The sequence below is a fragment of the Coffea arabica genome, chromosome 3e (assembly GCF_036785885.1).
Source record: "Coffea arabica cultivar ET-39 chromosome 3e, Coffea Arabica ET-39 HiFi, whole genome shotgun sequence".
Lineage (NCBI taxonomy): Eukaryota > Viridiplantae > Streptophyta > Magnoliopsida > Gentianales > Rubiaceae > Coffea > Coffea arabica.
This window is the reverse complement of record NC_092315.1, coordinates 46,006,404-46,026,979: the sequence shown is the minus strand read 5'-3', so window position 1 is coordinate 46,026,979 and position 20,576 is coordinate 46,006,404. Positions and strand designations below refer to the sequence as shown.

The 20,576-nt window shown below is 37.6% G+C and overlaps 2 protein-coding genes across 2 annotated transcripts; both read left to right on the top strand.

Moving 5' to 3' along the window:
- Positions 1-8,642: 8,642 nt before the first annotated feature.
- On the top strand, positions 8,643-11,152 carry LOC140038565 (uncharacterized). The gene is made up of 5 exons (XM_072083949.1): positions 8,643-9,402; positions 9,895-9,962; positions 10,113-10,336; positions 10,443-11,049; positions 11,144-11,152. Exons 1-5 carry the CDS (start codon positions 8,643-8,645, stop codon positions 11,150-11,152), a joined length of 1,668 nt encoding a protein of 555 aa, XP_071940050.1.
- Positions 11,153-15,287: 4,135 nt separating this feature from the next.
- Positions 15,288-20,576, top strand: LOC113736936 (putative late blight resistance protein homolog R1A-4). Its single transcript, XM_027264159.2, has 2 exons — positions 15,288-19,965; positions 20,312-20,576. Exon 1 carries the CDS (start codon positions 15,517-15,519, stop codon positions 19,924-19,926), a length of 4,410 nt encoding a protein of 1,469 aa, XP_027119960.1. The 5' UTR covers positions 15,288-15,516; the 3' UTR covers positions 19,927-19,965; positions 20,312-20,576.

Genomic DNA, 20,576 nt, shown 5'->3' with positions numbered 1-20,576 from the left:
TTAGAGATTTGCGTGTGAACTCTGAGCATAATTTTGTTAGCTGCTGCTTTTAGCAACTGTATCGATATTCTCATTAACATACTTTATACTAACTTGCTCAGAGATTGATCTGTGGTAGAAAAATTTGGACATGATGGCTTCTGCCTCTCGTGCTGGTTCAACGAGCTTGAATCGCCTTGATGCTGCACTGAAATGCATAAAGTATCCCTCGGAGATCCTATCACGAGTCAGAGATGATTGGGGATTTTTGGGAAAATTTTGGAAGTTTGCTCATAAGAGGAGTGATGCCCTTACAGATGAGGAGAAGAAGAACATGCACATCTGCCTCAAGATTGAAGATACAGCTGAGGAGATTGCCCAGGAGCTTATTCGTTTCCGTGAAGGAAAGTTGGCGATAGCGCTTGATTGTGGACAAAAACCCGAACGCTTGATTGCTGAAGTTGAAGAAGCTCTTGACCACATGTACTTGATGTGGTCAAGAGGCGGAGGCAGCAGCACCAGCGCCAGCAGCTCATTTGTATTTGATCACGACTTTTACACACAGTTAGTAGGATACGTTCGATCAACTGTGTCTGCAATCGAGACCATGGCAGCTAATCACTGGAGTGATGAAGATTTCCATTTCCATTCCTTGTATGATAATATAAGGTACATCCAAAGTTACCTTGATTCATTATTTTCTCATGCCCGAAAAAACCCAGAAGCAACAACAGGTGATGTACTACAACATACTCATCATCGTTGGCATGCACGTGGACTGCCTAGTTTTGATGCTTGCGTTGGCCATGTTTTATCCCTGGCCCTACGAATTGCAAACCGGTGTCATGAGTACTGGTTATATTGCAAGGCAGGCCGAATCCAAGAGATGAGAAGAGACAAGATTGAGTTCCTGGCAAATTTGCACCTTGAAATTCATCCTGGTGATCCCAAATTCATGGGTTTCCTTCTCAATTTCCTTATGGCTCTCTGCTGTACTGAGAAATTTACGTTGAAGGATTTTCTACGGAGTTTTTGCCGCTATCTCTTCTTGTATGTAAATGAACATTTTCGAGAAGAGGTGTCTTCCCTATTAAATCTTTTTTGCTACGCCACTTGTATAATAGATGATGAGGACACAACACGAAGTTTCATTCCAGAAATTCAGGCTGCAATAGTAGAGATGGCATCTCTATTCGAGTCACCCCCGTGCTCTGAGTTACTTAAAAAAATTTGTCTTCTCAAGGCAGAGCTTTTTCTTGTGGTGCAAACCCATGGCATGAAAAGCAACACAAACACTTCTTCTCTTTCCTCCAGTATTCTTCCCGATTCAGTGATGTATGACTGTAGACGAATCCCAGAGAGACTGCACAAATATTCCGAGAAGTTGCCCCCAGAAACGAGATTAGATATGCAAAAGTTGGTGGCACTGATTGACTCAGGATTTGAGGAGGAAAAATCTCTTTATGAGTCATCTAGGCGCAAGGAAATCATAGCGTCCGCAGCAAAATACTCGCTTCTGCTACTTCGTTTTAAGATTGTGATTTTGAAGGGAGAGTCATATCTGAAGGAGCTGTTGCTTGTGAAGAGCAGGAATGATGAAAGGCTCATGGCTCGTGTGAAAGATCAAATCAAAGTTCACCTTCGAAAGCTTGAGTATATCACGCTAATTCTTTCAGATGAGAGAGTTCAGCAAAAAGAGGACATATTAGGAGCAATTGGAGAATCTTTTAGGAGGCTGACATGTTTCTCTTGCTATTTCCTTAACAGACAAGATGAAATGACCAGCCTTTCATTTTCTGAGCAGTTAGATAATGTGATGCAGTTGATCAAGGCAAAGCTCACAGATATTATTCCTCAATTTCCAAAGTTAAATTTCCCAAAGGCTTCTTACTTGGAGTTGTTTGATTTTCTTTGTAGAAGGCTTGGGGAATTTCTGAGACATAATCCCGCCTCAACTGTGCTGGTGAAGCACCATGTTGAAGAGATTCAAATATATTTCAAGTCATTGAGGTCTTTTTTGGAGAATGTTTCAGAGTTAGACATTGAGAACCATCCAAAGCTAGAAGATCTTCTTGATCGAGCCACTGATTCAGCATATAAAGTGGAGTACATTGTTGATTCAAGTGACGTTGATGCTCAATCGCAGGAATTCTTTTGGTTCGGTGATGTGGTGGAGGAGTTAAGACTTCTTAGCGAGAAGATCAGGGGAATTCAATTGACAACCCCTCATGCAGAAGCCCAAAATTCCATGAATGTCACCCAGGTTGTACTTGACAGGTTATCAAGAAATAGTACACCAGCAATCAATGAAATTGTAGTGGATCTCAGCGACAGAAGAAATGAAATTCTCAACCAGCTTATTGGAGGATCTCCCCAGCTAGATATCGTTGCTATTGTTGGAATGCCCGGTTTAGGCAAGACAACATTAGCGAGGAAAGTGTATGACAGCGAGCGTGTCAGATATTACTTCCATTACCATGTATGGTGCACTGTTTCCCATGTATACGAGAAAAGGAGAGTGTTGATTGAGATTCTAAAAGGTGTTCACGGGCTTATGGATGAGATTCATCAAATGAGTGATGAAGAGCTCGAGTCCAAATTGAAAAAGTGTCTGCTGAGAAACAAGTATCTTGTAGTTATGGATGACGTTTGGGATGTTAAATTTTGGAATGATTTGAAAAATTCATTCCCAGATGATAGAAATGGAAGTAGAATTTTGTTGACAAGTCGCCTCCATCAAGTGGCCTCGGAAATTAAACCAGAAAGGGATCCTCTTTCTCCTCGCCTCTTTTCACAGGAGGAAAGTTGGAAGCTGTTAGAAAAGAAGGTGTTCAAAGAGGAATGTTGCCCTGAGGAGTTGTTGGCAGTGGGACAGGAAATTGCTCGCCTCTGTCAAGGATTGCCTCTTGCAGTTGTAGCTGTAGCGGGTATACTAAAAAAGACAGAAAAGAGCCAAATTTCGTGGAAAAGAATAGCGGACAGCTTCAGCTTACAGAACATCGATAACCCAGAAGCTCAGTGCAAGGAAGTCTTAGAGCTCAGCTACAAACACCTGCCGGAATATCTAAAGCCATGCTTTCTCTATCTTGGAGTTCTTAATGGAGACAGAGACATTCGAGTCAGCAAGCTGATACGGTTTTGGCTCGCAGAAGGTTTCATACCACAAACTCAGAAAAAGAGCTATGAGGATGTAGCAGAGAATTTCTTGATGGACTTGATTGACAGAAGCTTGGTGACAATCTCCCAAAGAAGGTCCAATAAGAAGGTCAAAGCATGTAGGCTTCATGACCTCGTATTTGATTTCTGTAAGTCAAAAACCAAAGAGACCAACTTCTTTAAGCTAGTCACCAGGTCTGATCATCCATATGCTTCTTTTCCCAGTTCTGATTATGGTTTCGAATTTGACTTTTACCGTCATTCATCTCCTGTATCATTTGCATCCTATCGGTTGGCTCTATATTTGAAGCGAAACCACTTTGTTGAATCAAAACCTTCTGGCTTGGCCACCCGTTCTTTGGTGTTCTTTGCATCAACAGATTCCGAACCTAGATGCCCTTATGACATTTCATTCATTTGCCACAACTTCAAATTACTTAAGGTGTTGGATTTGGAATGCATCAATTTGGGTATTTCTTTTCCTGTTGAAATCTAACTGCTTCGCCACTTGACATACTTAGCAGTTGGGGGCTACATGCGATCTATTCCACATTCGATAGCCAACCTCAGGAAATTGGAAACACTTATTGTGAAGGGATTACGTGGTAAGATCATCTTACCAAATACTATCTGGCGCATGACGTGTTTAAGGCATCTTCATGTCAATGTTCATGTTGCCTTCGACTTGGATGTTGAAGAATCTGTTGATAGCTCTGTATTAGCAAATTTGGTTAGCTTTTCCTGCCCATCTCTTTCTTGTGGTGAGAATGTAGAAAGAATAATCAAGAGGCTTCCAAATCTTTGCAAATTGAGTTGCATATTCTATGAATCACAATATTCCTCCACAAGTTGCAGTCAGTTTCCAAGGTTGAAGTTTCTTTCTCATTTGGAATCCCTCAAGATCTTTTACTATGGGAACCCTCTTCACAATGGCGAGTTCAATCTGCCATTGAGTTTGAAGGAATTGACTCTATCACGCTTCTGCTTACTATGGAGTCATATCTCTGCAATTGGCACTCTACCAAACTTGGAAGTTCTCAAGTTACTTTCTGGTGCCTTTGTGGGGCGAACATGGGACATGATGGAAGACAAGTTCCAGAAACTCAAGTTCTTGAGCTTAGACACTCTGGACATCGCCGAATGGAATGCCTCTTATGATCATCTCCCCAAACTTGAGAGACTTGTCCTGCGAAATTGCAAAGGCCTTGAGAAAATCCAAGTAGATCTTTCTAACATAGCTTCATTGGAAACAATTGAAGTGCATTGGTGTGGACAATCTGTGGAAGAGTCGGCAATTGAGATTAGGAAAGCAACCGGGGACATCAAAGTCCTTATCACGAGTTCAAATTTGAGTCCATAAGCATGACTTGAATCACGTTACTGTATTCTTCCACTCACTTGTAAGTCTATTGATGAATTTCCAGCTACCTATCCAATAGCCCAACTCAATACTTTTAATTGCTAATTCAGGAACTGAACAATTGTAACTTCTTTGTCTAGTATTTTTGGTGTAGTAAATGATGTTTGAATCTAGTCTCTGAGAGCATATTTCTTTGCCTTGTTCTAGGTTGAACTTGTGAAAACTCCTGATTTGGATATCCCGAGGTATTGGTGCTCAACGAAAGAAGGCTGAAGTCTATACTTTTGAAGGATCAGCTGGAACTTCAGAGGATTTCATTCACCACAAGCAAGACGTTGATGCCAAGCTTTGCCTTATATTGGAACTTTCCAGTTTTATATTCAATATTATGTTTGTTGGATAATATACCAACTAATGTAACAATGTGTCTGAATTTAATTGCTAAGTGACATTTCAGTGTTGCCTTTTATGTCTAATGATACTGAGCTGTGCCAACTTGTTATCTTATACAGTAGGTTTTTTTCTACTGAACCCACGAAGCAGGGAGCTGCTCAATGTTTTATGGATGCTTGTTTGGTAATACTAAAACGCAATTGCTTGTTGGTGTCAACGTTTTTGGTTTGATCTTACTCGTTAGGAAGGTTGTCCTATTTTTTTTCTATTATTTTCGATCGTGTTCATCATGCTGGTCTATCAAACCTGGGAGTTCTCAAGTTACATTCTGATGCCTTTGAGGAGCAGCTATGGGATGAGGAAGAAGAGTTCCAGAAACTCAAAAGTTCTTGAGCTCAGGAAATCTGAACATTGCCCAGTGGAATGCCTCTTGTGAGGATCTCCACAAGCTTGAAAGACTTGTGTTACAAAATTGCAAAGAACTTCAGGAAATTCCTGAGGATTTTGCAAACAGATATACATTGGAGATGATTGAAGTGCGTTGGTGTGAAGAATCTGCAGAAAAGTGAGCAATTAAGATTGGTGAAGAAAATGGGGATATCAAAGTCCTTATAAGGAGTCTGCATTTGAGATGATGGGCATGATTTGGATCAAGTTACTTTGTTCTTCCACTAATAATTTGTCAGTATATTTGATCAATTTTGAGCAACGTATCCGTTTCCTTAATTCATTTCTGAGATGGACATATGACTCGCTTAAATATACTAGGAACTTCTACTGCTGGAAAATAAATTGGAAATTTTTGTTAAATCTGGATAAGCATTTGCTTTTTCATTTTTTCTTTATCTGTACATTGCTGGTCATTAGCTTTTTGATGATGTTATGTCTCAGTTTGTTAAATTAGCATCTCTCGATTTGGTACTTTACATTTTCCTGTCATTTGTAAGACACTGCTAATTTGCATCATCAGGGAAAACTAACCCAAGTTAGGAGCCAATTCTCCATTACAGCTTGGAATAGTCGCTTTCTTTACCAGCTAAGTATTGTCATCATCGATTAGCTTGATTGGCTGCACTTTTTTACTAGATATATTATCTATGTCTGGTTGGTGAAATTGAAATACAATTGCTTGTTATAATAAAAAGCCACCTTTATTTTTTTCCTTGGTTTTGTGTTTGATTGTACTCATTAGTGACCTCAATCTTTTTCTTTTTCTTTTTAAAAGTTTTTTGACCTTGTTCTTCATGGAAGATTGAGGAACTTGTTGGCATGTTTGATAGATCTTTTGGACTTGTTCGCCTTGATATGAGAATGAACATTAGGTCAATACGATTGGCCGTATTTTAGTTCTCTCCATGTTTGTTGGGGTTAGTATGGACCTGATAACGAGGTAATTTTGGGTCTAGTATTTGTCCAACATATTCTAACACCAAATTTTAATAGAATTTGGTAAGAAATGAAGAAGCTAATAAAAGATAAAAGAGTGTTCGTGAAGCCTAGTTTAGTTGGTAGAAATGTGGATCATGAAGTTTATGATTCGACTCACAAGTCTTCTCCTTTCTCCCTTACGACCCATTTCATTTGCGTATAGTGTTCTGTATCGATCTATTTGTAAAATCAACTCAATCAAGTATTATTTTGTTAGTTTTGTTCGTGTCATCTCCACGTGTCAAGTTGGGATTGCCAACTTCAAGGGAGGATAGTAGCGACGAAGATAGATCAAGGAACGCTGAAGAGATGTTTTTATTTGACATTCTTTTTAGCATACCTAAGAATCAAATTCTGAAAATGTCAAAGCCTCCCAGTGTATCTAGGAAAATGAAAGATTAATCTTCTATACACTAATAGTATATGTACGATCACTCCTAGATGGGTGATATGTGTAAAAACTGAAGTTCAAATTAAAATTGAGATTATACTTGTGTATAGATTGTTAGTAAATACAAGATCAATCCGAAAACAAATGTAATGCCAAAAGATTGAATTTCGGACAAATTGATTTTGAATATTTCTTTTTTGATTTAAGGTGAAACTCTAAATCTTATAAGAAAGGAGAAATTGAGAAGACTAAACAAGTTTAGTCCTAGTATTTAGTTTTGGTTGAATTGGCCCCTAGTGTTGTATAACATATTAATAAAATTCAAGAAATTTAAAAAAATCATAGAATAATAAAAATTACAAAATGAATGTAAAGTATTTAATTTTGACCAAATGAGGACAGTTGACTGGTCATGCCAATTAATAACAGAATAAATCAAGTGATACACATGTATGCCATCTGTTCATTTTCGTATTTTTTCACAAGAATAGATTAAACAATATGATTTATACATATTTGTTCAAAATTGGTTGTAAAATTATTTTCTTTATTATTATGATGGAAATGATAGGTATAAGGCACTCTTACATACACACACATACAGATATACATACATACAAAGACGATGAAAGCATCACTTTCAATTACAAAATTTGGTTTGCTTATTTGTAAGGTATCACATTTACTAATTAATGCTCTGCAAACTAATACACAAAAACTTAGCAAAATAAAGAATACGACACTTATTTTAGATTTATATGATGGGAAAAATGTTTAAACTATCTCTTACATTTTGTCAAATGAATTTTTTGGTCCTTCAATTTTAAAATGATAACTTTACAGTTCATATAAAATCAAATCAGTAAATTTTTGTGCCAACTTAGGTCGACCACCTTGTACCTCGAAACCATTGCATGACCTACACCTAGTTATTTTTTTAGGGGCAGCAAATTAGATTTTATTTGTAGATGAGCAAATGACCCGATATTTATTGTTTACCAACAAAAGTAGGATATGAACTGAATCATACTTATTTTTTTATATAAAAAATTGCGATCTGACTCAATTCATATTTATTTTTGGTACTAAAAAAGTGAGATCTAACATTTTTGTACATAAAAAAAATTACTATATGTGAATCACATGATGATTTCAGGCTAATGACTGGGAGAAAATTTCAATTGGGACCAAAATTTGCTAACTTGAATTTGTAAAGGTCATAAAATTAAAATTTTAAAAGTGAAAGATGAAAATATTTATGTGATGAAATGTGAGGTACGTTTTGAATGATTTTCTCTTATATGAATCTTCACAACCTTTTTGTAATTATTGTCTACATTTTTTTATGTACTTTATATTTAATTTTCATGGGTTTCATTAAATTCTAATTCAACATTACTCAATGGTTGGATTTCATTTAAGGCCCAATCTAGATTTAAATTTTGCACATATACATTTTCCTTGTAGGAGTTAAATCAAGATTATTATTTGTTAGTTTCTTAATTGTAGTTGGTTGGAATTAGTATAGCCCAAGTCTATGTTTGGTTAGTTGAGTTCCAATCTAACTAGGGTGGTTGTCCAATTCCAATGTGGTCTCTGATTCATTAGATGGTGCGGATGAAATCCTTGAGCAATATGGAGACTTAGTGCCCTATATATACGTAGAGTTAGTCTGCACTCTGTGTGGCATAAAAAGGAGCCGAGAGACTTATAAAATAAAATATTGGTTTGCCTTGAAGCATCATATAGCTTTGCCTCGTCATAAATAGGGCTATTGCTTCTTTATCCTTCACTGTCTAATTAATTCATTGAGTGAAATTTGCATGTTGTTTTCCTGTGGGTTATATTCCTTACAAGTGGTATCAGAGTTATAGGTTTTAATCCTGGGGCTTGTTCGCAAAATTGGGGCTTGGAGCTTGTTCGTGAAATTAAAGTATGGATCTGCATTATTTGCACAATTGTCACGTTTTCATCTTCGATGGTAAAAACAATTTTGAGGCTTGGAGGTCGATGATGAAGAATTTTTTCCAAAATATTGGAGTTTGGAATATTGTCGAAACAGGATATACGGAACCGATAGCAGGTATAGAATTATCAAGCTATGCAGTTAAAGAATTAGAGAGAAATAGACAGTTGGATTACAAGGCAATGTACTATCTCAATACTCAAGTCCAGTTGCATGTTGCCAAAAAATTTATACATGCAAAGTCGACAAAAGAGGCTTGGACAATTTTAGTGAACTCAAATCGAGGTGCTGCTAACGTGAGGAAAATCAGATTGAGGAGACAATTTGAGTTGGCCCAGATGAAATCCACGGAGTCAGTTAAAGATTTTATTGGTACAATTAAAGAAATTGTCAATGATATGGAGTCCAATGGTGAGAATTTGGAAGAGGTTAGAGTTGTTGAAAAAGTTCTGAGATCTCTAACTGCCAAATTTCATATCAAGAAGATGGTCCTTGAAGCCACAAAGGGCCTTGACAATTTGTCACTTGCTGAATTGGAAGGTGAATTGCTGATGTATGAGATGTCCCTAAATCAGCAGCCATCGGATACAGTAGAGGAGGTGTTACAAGCCAAGGTGGATCACGTAAAAGGAAAAGAAGAGGTGAATTATATGAACACAAATCAAAGGGGCCAGAACTTCAGAGGTAGAGGACAAGGAGGCAGAGGTAACTTTCGTGGTCGTGGAAGAGGTAATTATTCTTACCCACCCAAAAATAATTCTAATAGGGATAAAAAAAACAATCAACAGCAAAGTCAAAGAAATAATTTTCAAAGTCGTGATAGATCTAATGTCCAATGTAATAATTGTGGTAAAATTGGCCATTATCAGAATGAATGTTGGTCCAATAAAGAGCTGCATGCTAAAGTGGCTAAAAATAGTAGTAATAGAGAGGAGACCTAGTTGTTTTCTAATTCTACAGCTGAAGAATCTATGAAGAATGATTGGTTTATTGATTCTGATTGTAGTAGTCATATGTACGGTTAAAAGGAGATGTTTTCTGACCTGGATGAATCTTTTCATGCATCTGTGAGATTTGGAAACAATGAAAAAGTGCTTGTTCTTGGAAAAGAAAAAATTAGAATTATCTTGCAAGATGGGTCTTCGAATTTTATTTCTGATGTTTTCTATGTGCCAAGTTTATATCATAATTTGTTGAGTTTGGGACAACTATCTGAGAAAGGTTATGATCTGCATTTTAAATATGGCGAGGGCACCATAAGTGATGAAAAATTGGGATTAATTGCCAAGGTAAAGATGAACCGTAGTCATTTATGGCCTCTTTTTCTTAACTGTGGCGATTTACCTTGCTTTAATTCCATGACTTGTGATGATTCTTGGTTATGGCATATGCATTTTGGGCATTTGAATTTTGGGAGTTTGAAATTTCTTGCAAAAAAGAAATTAGTTATTGGGTTGCCTTCTGTTGAGTTTCCTGATAAGAAGTGTGAGTCTTGTATTTTGGGAAAGAAGCACAGGGATCCTTTTCCAAAAGGCAAGGCTTGGAGGGCTAATCGACCACTTGAACTGATTCATTCAGATTTATGCTCAGTTGAAATTCCTTCCAATGGTGGTAGTAAATATTTTATTACCTTCATTGATGATTTCAACAGGAAGACATGGGTGTATTTTTTTATGAAATAAATCTGATGCATGTGATATGTTTAAAAAATTCAAATATTATGTAGAGAAGTAGAGTGGCTACTCTATTAAAATTTTGAGAACTGACAGAGGCACTGAGTATCTTGTTTGTGATGACTATTTGGTGGAAAGTGGCATAAAACATCAATTGACGGCCAAATATACATCTCAGCAAAATGGTGTAGCTGAAAGGAAGAATAGGACTGTGATGGACATGGTGAGGTCTATGATGCACTCCAAAGGTATTCCTAAATCCTTTTGGGTAGAAGCAGTATCTTGTGCTATTTATGTTTTGAACAAGTGCCCTGCTAGATGCAATTTTGGGAAGACCCCACAAGAAGTTTGGACTGGTATGAAACCAGATATTTCTCACTTCAAGGTGTTTGGGTGTCTTGCGTATGTGCATGTTCCAGATCATTTGAGGAAGAAATTGGATGACAAAGCAGAGAAGTGTATTTTTATTGGATATAGTCATGAGACTAAGGGGTATAAGTTATTCAATCCAGATACAAGAAAGGTGATTGTTAGCAAAGACGTGACTTTTAATGAACATGGAGTTTGGGATTGGTCTAAACAAGATCCTAAGACATCACCAAAGTATCCATCCATTTCTCCCATTATGGGATCAAGTGCTGATAAACAAGCACTGGAGCAAGTTATGCAACCTCATGGTGATCCTTCACCTTCCGCTATTCAGGTTGAGACATCCAGTCGACCCAAGAGAGAACGCCGCATACCAGCTCAATTTGATGATTATGCTGTTGGTAAAGATAATGATTTAACTGATGAAGAGATTGTGAATTTTGCTCTTTTTGCAGATTGTGAGCCTGTCTCATTTGAAGAAGCTGCCAAAAATAATCGTTGGGTTCGTGCAATGGATGAAGAAATTCATACCATTGAGAAAAATGATACATGGGAATTGACCACTATCCCACCTGAAAAGAAGCCAATTGGAGTGAAATGGGTATATAAGATCAAATATAAGCCAACGGGAGAGGTGGATCGCTTCAAAGCAAGATTGGTTGTTAAAGGCTATAAGCAAAAGGCAAGTATTGATTATTTCGAGATTTTTGCACCAGTTGCCAGACTTGATACGGTTCGTATGATCGTCTCACTTGCTGCAAATAATTGCTGGAAAATTTATCAAATGGATGTGAAATCCGCATTTTTAAATGGTTTTCTTGAAGAAGAGGTGTATGTTGAGCAGCCTATTGGTTATGTTAGAAAAGGTCAAGAAAACAAAGTATATAGATTGAAAAAGGTATTGTATGGGTTGAAACAAGCTCCTAGAGCTTGGTATACTCGCATTGATACTTATTTTATTGAGCATGGTTTTCTGAGATGTCCTTATTGTATGCATATATGTGGATGACTTGATATTTACAGGCAACAGTCCCAAATTAATTTTTGAATTCAGGGAGGCCATGATTAGTCAATTTGAGATGACAGATTTGGGATTGATGTCTTATTTTCTTGGTATTGAGGTTCATCAGTTGGATGATGGAATTTTTATCTCACAAAGGAAGTATGCAAGTGATATTCTGAAGAAGTTTAAGATGGATGTGACTAAACCAATGATGACCCCGGTTGAAGAAAATTGAAATTAACCAAAGATGGTACTGGTGATTTTGTTGATGCTACTTACTTTAGGAGGTTGGTGGGAAGTCTCAGGTATTTAACTTCTACGAGACCTGACATCACTTATGGAGTTGGTTTGATTAGTAGATTCATGGAATCTCTATGCGAGTCTCACTTGCAAGCTGCTAAGAGAATTTTGAGATATGTTCAAGGTATGCAGTCGGATGGTCTATTTTACTCATCTTCACATGGCAACAACCTTGTTGGATACACTGGTAGTGATTGGGCTGGTGACACAATACAAAGGAGAAGCACTTCCGGTTATGCATTTTACTTGGGATCTGGTGTATTTTCTTGGGCCTCAAAGAAACAACAGGTAGTTGCCTTGTCCACAGCAGAAGCGGAGTACATGACGGCCACAAGTAGTGCTACTCAAGCACTTTGGTTGCGGAGAATGCTTGGATTTTTACAACACAAGCAAGACGGTCCTACCAAAATATTTTGTGATAGTTTGTCTGCTATTTAGTTGACAAAAAATCCAGTTTTTCATGGGCGCAGCAAGTATATTGACATCGAGTATCATTTTATTCGTGAATTAGTTCAAGAGCAAGAAATTCTCATTGATTATTGCAGAAGGGAAGATCAAGTAGCAGATATTTTGACAAAGCCGCTCAAATTGGAGATGTTCATGAAATTGAAGAAGATGCTCGGCATGGTGAAATTTGAAGATCTTGATTTAATGGAAGCAATGTAGGAGTTAAATCAAGATTATTATTTGTTAGTTTTTTAATCGTAGTTGGTTGAAATTAGTATAGCCCAAGTCTATGTTTGGTTAGTTGAGTTCCAATCTAACTAGGGTGGTTGTCCAATTCCAATGTGGTCTCTGATTCATTAGATGGTGCGGATGAAATCCTTGAGCAATATGGAGACTTAGTGCCCTATATATACACAGAGTTAGTCTGCACTCTGTGTGGTATAAAAAGGAGCCAAGAGACTTATAAAATAAAATATTGGTTTGCCTCCTGAAGCTTCATATAGCTTTGCCTCTGTTTCGTTGCTTTGCCTCGTCATAAATAGGGCTATTGCTCATCATTTTTTATTCTTTATCCTTCGCTGCCTAATTAATTCATTGAGTGAAATTTATATGTTGTTTTCCTGTGGGTTATATTCCTTACATTCCTTCATATCGTGTAAGATGGTTTGCCAAAATTTTCTAGTAAAATTCTTTTTTGTCATTTACACTTTACGCACCGTAATTGTCCTTTACCACACTCACTTGAGGCGCTTCCAACCTTTTACTGGGCAGATTGCCAATAAGTGCATTTTGCATTTTTTTTCGAGCTTTGTTCTATTTAATTTGTTTCTCTGTTTTCTAATTCTATTTTTTTTTCTCGTACCTTCTTCGCTTTTCCTTTTCTAATCTTCTCACTTTGGCTCCACGAAATTTTATTAAACGGAATTTACATGTCCTAGTAAATGTGACAATCCAACAGTATACGTATAAAAGATAATTCATATAGAGACCAAAATTGAATATCAGCGAAGTGACTTATTGGTGAATTAAGAGATGAATCACTATTTTAGAATTTACTTTTAAGCTAAAATAAGTTGATTTAGTTGGTAAAGCTAACATGTAATTTTAGATCACTTGTGGTTGTAATCAGAGTCGAAACCAAATAAATTTTTTTTTTCATTTTTTTGGCTTAAATGGTTTGGTGGGTCTTTTGTATAGCTTTCCGCAATCAGTTATTTTGTTGGGGTTAGTATGGATTAAGAAAAGAAAATTATTTGGCAATTTTGCTGGGTTAGAATGGATCTCATAATAAGATAATTTTGGGTCTAATATCTCGCCCAACACACTCTGACACCAAATTCTTATCAAATTTGGTACAAAATCCAAAACTTATTTAATAACGGGGCAAAAAAAGATAAAAGATCTTTTTTTGAAACCAAATTTAATTAGTAGGGAGGTTAAATAGAATGGACCGTGAGGTTTCTGATTTGACTTTCATGTCTTCCCATTTTTCCCTTCTTTCTTATAAGATTTGGAGTATCCCCTTGTCAAAAAAATAAAAACTAAAAAGAGGAGGTAAAAGATTTTCTAAACAAAAATTATTGTGAAACTCAAAATTTAATCTAGTAAACTAATGATTTCTCGACCAATTTTCATGTCTAGGAGTGCTCGAATTTTAACACTATTAGCATCTAGAAAAGATTACGATGACATATACTATGATATCTTTGGATTTTGATGGCAAGGTTTTGAGATTCTATGACTGCGTTTTGATTGAGGAATTTAATAAAGGACTTGAGATTCTCTCAAATTTCGCTAGTTATTTAGATTACCTAAAAGGTACTTGGACTCGTAAATCATCAATTATTCTAGTATCTGAAATACATTTAGATAATTAGTGAATTACAAACCCAAATACCTTTTAAATAATTCAAATAACTAAAGCAATTTGAGTAGATTTTAAATCATTCGTCAGATTTTTCAATCCAAACATACCCTAATAGGATTGGAAATGTTAATGGTGTGTGCGAATGGAGAAATTCTAGTGTCATAGAAGACAAAAGGATTGTTGGGAGACCTAAGAATATTTAGCTGTACTAATCATTGCTGTACAAAGATGAGGAAAGTTATCCTTCAAGCCAAAATTTACTTTGAACACTCATTTTTTCGGCCAACATTTTTGCTAGCCTATTCAATTGAGCTTAATTCCTAAAACGATGCAAATTCTAACATTTTCATTTGAAAATAAACCAAACACGACAAAGAGAAATGTCGAACACTAGGGCCCTCTCTCTTTGTTTTCAAGTCAAAAAGCTGTTATGGTGTGGTCTATGTTCCCCCTCTTTTAGAGTCATTTGATTGTGCATTTGACTGGCTTTTAGCCGAATGAATATGGCTTACAGCAATGGAGATGGCTTTCTCAATAGGGCTTGAATCATTCTCTTCAATCGATTTATATGACTCTCCACAATTTTTTTGTGATGACTATTGTCTAATTTTTATGTTTTATATGTAATTTACATTTAACTTTTATGGAATTCATTAAATTCTAATTCAGCACTACTGATTGGTTGGATTTCATTTAAAGCCCACCCCAGATTTAAATTCTAATTCTCTTGTAGAGCTTTCCCCAATCAGTTATCCCTTTTTCTTTCCTCTATAGCTTGGAAACAATCATTTAGCTTTTCTTTTCCAGTACAATGTTTTCAATTATTTCAGCTTCAAGTTTGTCCAGATTGTGCTAAAGTAGACATTCATGGTCCCACTCTTCAGTACGCAATTCATTTCAATTTTAGGTGTAACAAAATATAAGACAGAGTAGATATTTTCATCAGTATACTGTATACCAACTTGCTCACAAGCTGAACACATCAAATTTCTAAACTTGTTTCTGGAAGATGAATTCTTAGGCCAAATTCTTGAGATCCATGTCAAATCCAGAAATTGAATTTGTTTCTGTTGTTTTGGGCTGAATAGAGAATATATGCAAGTAGGGACAAAATTTTAGCATAGAAATACAAAAAAGTTAATCGATCAGAGAGGTTGATCTATATGTAGTAGAAAATTTTGGACATGATGGCTTCTGCCGCTGGTGCTGGTTCTTCAAGCTTGGATCGCCTTGATTCTGCACTGAGAGGCATAAAATATCCCTCGGAGATCCTGTCAAAACTCAAAGATGATTGGAGATTTTTGGGAAAAATTTGGAAATCCACTCATAAGGGGAGTGGTCATGCTGCCACAGATGAGAAGAATTTGGCCTTCTACCCCAAGATCGAAGCTACAGCTGAGGAGATTGCCCAGAAACTTATTCATTTCCGTGAAGAAATGATGGTGAATGATGACCAGGTAAAAGATGAAGAATTCCTAAACGAACTGGCCCTTGATTGTGCAACAAAAACCAAGCTCTTGATTGCTGAAGTTGAAGAAGCTCTTGACCATTTGTACTTGATGTGGTCAGGAGGGATCAGCAGCAGCAGCTCATTCGGATTGCTGAAGGCGAAAGCTCTTGATGTCTCCTTTTGCAATGATTTCTTTGCATATGTACTATCAACTATGTCCGCAGTCGAGAATATGGCAGTGTATCTTGTATGGGACCATTTCAGTTCGTTGTATGGTAGTATATATTGGACCCGATGGTACCTTGTTTCAATGGTACAACATATTCTTCATCGTCACCGTGCTAGGAATCGACAGGGACTGCAGAGTTTTGATCCTTGCGTTGGCTCTCGTGGACTGCCTAGTTTTGATGCTTGCGTTGGCCATGTTTTGTCCGTGGCCCTACGAATCGCAAACCGGTGTCGTGATTACTGGTTAAATTACAAGACAGGCCGAATCCAAGTGATGAGAAGAGGGCTGATTGAGTTCCTAGTGGATTTGCACAGTGAAATTCATCCAAGCAATCCCAAGTTCATGGGTTTCCATCTCAACTTCCTTATGGCTCTCTGCTGTGCTGAGGTGGTTGCGATTAAGGATTTGCTGGGGAGCTTTTGCTTGTGTGTCTTCTCTGGTAAAGATGGATATTTTCGAGATGAGGTGTTTTTCCTATTAAAACTTTTTCTCTACACCACTTCTGTACTAGATGATGAGGACACAGCACGAAGTTTCATTCCAGAAACTCAGGCTGTGCTAGTAGAGATCACATCTCTATTCGAGTCAACTGGTCGAAAGGAGCATGAACTAGCCAACTCACCTCGGTTTTCTGAGTTACTTACGAAGATTTGTCTTCTCGAGGCAGAGCTTTTCCTCGTGGCGCAAATCCATAGCATGAAAAGCAATACAAACGCTTCTTCCCTTTCCTCCATCATGTTTCCCGATTTTAAAGATATCATGGACCACTGTAGACAAATCCCCAGTAGACTGCGCAGATATTCTGAGAAGTTGCCCCCAGAAACAAGATTAGATAGGAAAAAGTTGTTGGCACTGATTGAATCAACATTCAAGGAGGAAAAATCTCTTCATGAGTCATCTAGGCAGAAGGAAATCACAGCATCTGTGGTGAAAAACTCACTTCTGCTACTTCGTTTTAAGATTGTGATTTTCAAGGGAGGGTCGTTTCTGAAGGAGCTATTACTTCTGAAGAGCAGGAATGATAAAAGGCTTATGGCTCATGAGAAAGATCAAACTAAACTTTTCGTTCAGAAGCTCGAGTGTATCGCACTAATTCTCTCAGATGAAAGAATTAAGGACAGAGAGGACGTATTAGGAGCAATTGGAGAATCTTTTCAGAGGCTGACATATTTCTCTTACTATTTCCTCAACACACAAGATGAAATGACCAACCTTTCATTTTCTGAGCTGTTAGATAAGGAGACACATTTGATCAAGGCAAAGCTCATGGATTTTATTCCTAAATTTCCAGAGTTTAATTTCCCAAAAACTTCCAGACTGCAGTCTCTTGATTTTCTTGGGAGGAAGCTCAGGGAGCTGCTGAAATATAATTCTGCATCAACTGCATTGGCGAAGCTCCACATGGAAGAGATTCAAATACACCTCCAGAATATTTCGCAGTTGGACATTGAGGAGCATCCAAAGATAGAAAATCTCGTTGACCGATTCACTGATTTGGCATATAAGGCGGAGTACATAATTGATTCAATTGAGGTTGATGCTCAATGGCTGCATTTCTTCTGGTTGGACAATGTGCTGGATGAGTTAAGACTTCTTAGCGAGAAGGCTAGAGGAATTCATTTGACAACCCCTGATACGGAAGTCCAAGATTCCAAGAATGTCACCCAGGTTTCAGTTGACAAGTTATCAACAAAAAATACACCAGCAATTGACGAAATTGTGGTGGATCTCAGTAACAGAGAAAATGAAATTCTCAACCAGTTGACTAGAGGATCCTCAAAGCTGGATATTGTTTTTATTGCTGGAATGCCTGGTTTAGGCAAGACAACGTTGGCGAGGAAGGTGTACAGCAGTCTTAAAGTCATGCGTCACTTCCATCTTCGTGCATGGTGCTCTGTTTCCCCAGAATATGAGAAAAGGAGATTGTTGCTCGAAATTCTAACAGGGATTCATGGGCTTACAGAAGAGATTCGCCAAATGAGGGATGAAGATCTCCAAGATAAATTGCGTAAGTTGTTACTGAAAAACAAGTATCTCATAGTTATGGACGACGTTTGGGGTATTGGAGCTTGGAATGACTTGAAAAACTCATTCCCAGATGATGCAAATGGAAGTCGAATACTGTTCACCAGTCGCCTCCACAGAGTGGCCTCGGAAATTAAACAAGAGAGTCCTCCTCTTTCTCTTAGCCTTTTTTCTCATGAGGAAAGTTGGCAGCTGTTAGAAAAGAAGGTATTCAAGGAAGAATGTTGCCCCAGTGAGCTGCAGGGAGTCGGAAAGGAAATTGCTTACCACTGTCAAGGATTGCCTCTTGCTGTTGTTGCGGTTGCTGGTATACTGAAAACGACAGAAAAAAGCCAAAATTCGTGGCAAACAATCGCAGATAACTTGAGCTCACAAATAATTGATAATCCCGAAGCACAGTGCAAAGAAGTCTTAGATCTCAGCTACAAACACTTGCCGGAATATCTTAAACCATGCTTTCTATATTTGGGAGTTCTTAATGAAGGCAGAGATATTCTTGTCAGGAAGTTGATGTTGCTTTGGATCGCAGAAGGTTTCATACCAGAAACTAAGAAGGGCTTTGAAGATGTGGCCGAGGCTTTCTTGATGGATCTAATTGACAGAAGCTTGGTGATAATCTCCAAAAGAAGATCCAACGGCAAAGTTAGAGCATGTCGCCTCCATGATCTTGTCCTTGATTTCTGTAAGTCTAAAACCGACGATGAGAAATTCTTTCAGCTGATAACCAGGTCTGACAATCCATATGCTTCTTTTCCTAGTACAGATTATGGTTTTGAATTTGATTTTTACCGTCATTCATCCCCCGTTTCATTTGCATCCTATCGGTTGGCTATATCTTTGAAGAGAAGCCACTTTATTGAATCAAAACCTTCTGGCTTGGCCACCCGTTCCTTGGTTTTCTTTGCTTCTACAGATTCAGAACCCAAACGCCCTTATGACATCTCATTCATTTGGCACAACTTCAAATTGCTTAGAGTCTTGGATTTTGAATGCTTCAATTTGGGTATTTCATTTCCCGTAGAAATTGGAATTCTGGTACAATTGAGATATTTAGCAGTTGGAGGCTATTTGAAGTCCATTCCACAGTCGATAGCCAACCTCAGGAAACTGAAAACTCTTATTGTGAAGGGATTAAGTGGTAAGATCACCTTACCAAATACTATCTGGCGCATCACAAGTTTAAGGCATCTTCATGTGAGTGTCCACGTTGATTTCGATTCAGATGCTGAAGAGCTTGGTGATTGCTCCATATTAGAAAATTTGATCAGTTTTTCCCGCCCATCTCTTTCTTGTGGTGAAGATGCAGAGAGAATTATAAAGAGGATTCCAAATCTTTGCAAACTGAGTTGCATATTCTATGAATCACCAAATTCTTCAACGAACTGCAATCAGTTTCCGAGATTGAACTGTCTAACTCATTTGGAGTCACTGAAGATATTCTACTGTGGAAGCCCTCTAAACAATGGCGAGTTCAGCCTCCCTTTGAATCTAAAGAAATTGACTTTATCAGACTTTCGCCTTCCATGGAGTCATATATCCACAATTGGGAGACTACCAAACCTGGAAGTCCTCAAGTTACTTTCTGGTGCCTTTGTGGGGAAACTATGGAAAGTGGAAGAAAAGTTTCAGAATCTCAAGTTCTTGAGCTTAGACAGTCTGAACATTGCTCAATGGAATGCCTCTTGTGATGATTTTCCCAAGCTTGAAAGACTCATCTTACAAAATTGCAAAGACCTTGAAGAGATTCCTGCAGAGTTTGTAAACATATACACATTGGAGATGATTGAAGTACATTGGTGCAGTGAATTGGCCGAAAAATCAGCAATTAAGATTGGAGAAGAAACTGAAGAAATCAAAGTCCTTATCAGGAGTTCAAATTTGAGTTCATGAGCACGATTTGGATCACGTTACTTGTACTTCCAGCAACTTGTAAGTCTATTTAATGATTTCCAGCTTTTCAAACAATTGCTCCATTCATTTTTGAGATGACACCTCTTGTATTTCTATTTGCTTCAAGACATATAGCTAGTCGAAAACTACTTAATCTGCTGTTTCATAAATTGCAAAGCTCTGTAAAATCCGGGAAGGTGCATTTTCTGTCCTCTCGAAACTCATTGCGCGTTGTTGTCTTAATTCTAGTGCTAACTTGGATTTAAACTCGTTAGTACTGTTAATTGCTAATTTTGCAACGGACCACTCGTAGCATCTTAAGCTAGGATTTTCATTTGGTAAATCATGTTTGAACTTGAACCTGAAAGCATTTTCTTTGCCTTAGATATTCTGGGGAATTGCTGCTCAAAGGAATGGAGGTTCAGGTCTACAACTTGAAGACCACTCAGCTGGAACTTTGGAGGGTCTCGTTCACCATAAGCAAGAAGTTGTTGCCAAGCTTTGCCTCACATTGGAACCTTCTAATTTTGTATTCTAGATTATGTTTTTGAACTAATGTAGCAATCTGACTCTGAATTTTATGTTGAATTCATGATGAACTGATGAAGCAGGGAGCCTCTAGATGCATTATCAATGCTTGTTTGATGAAA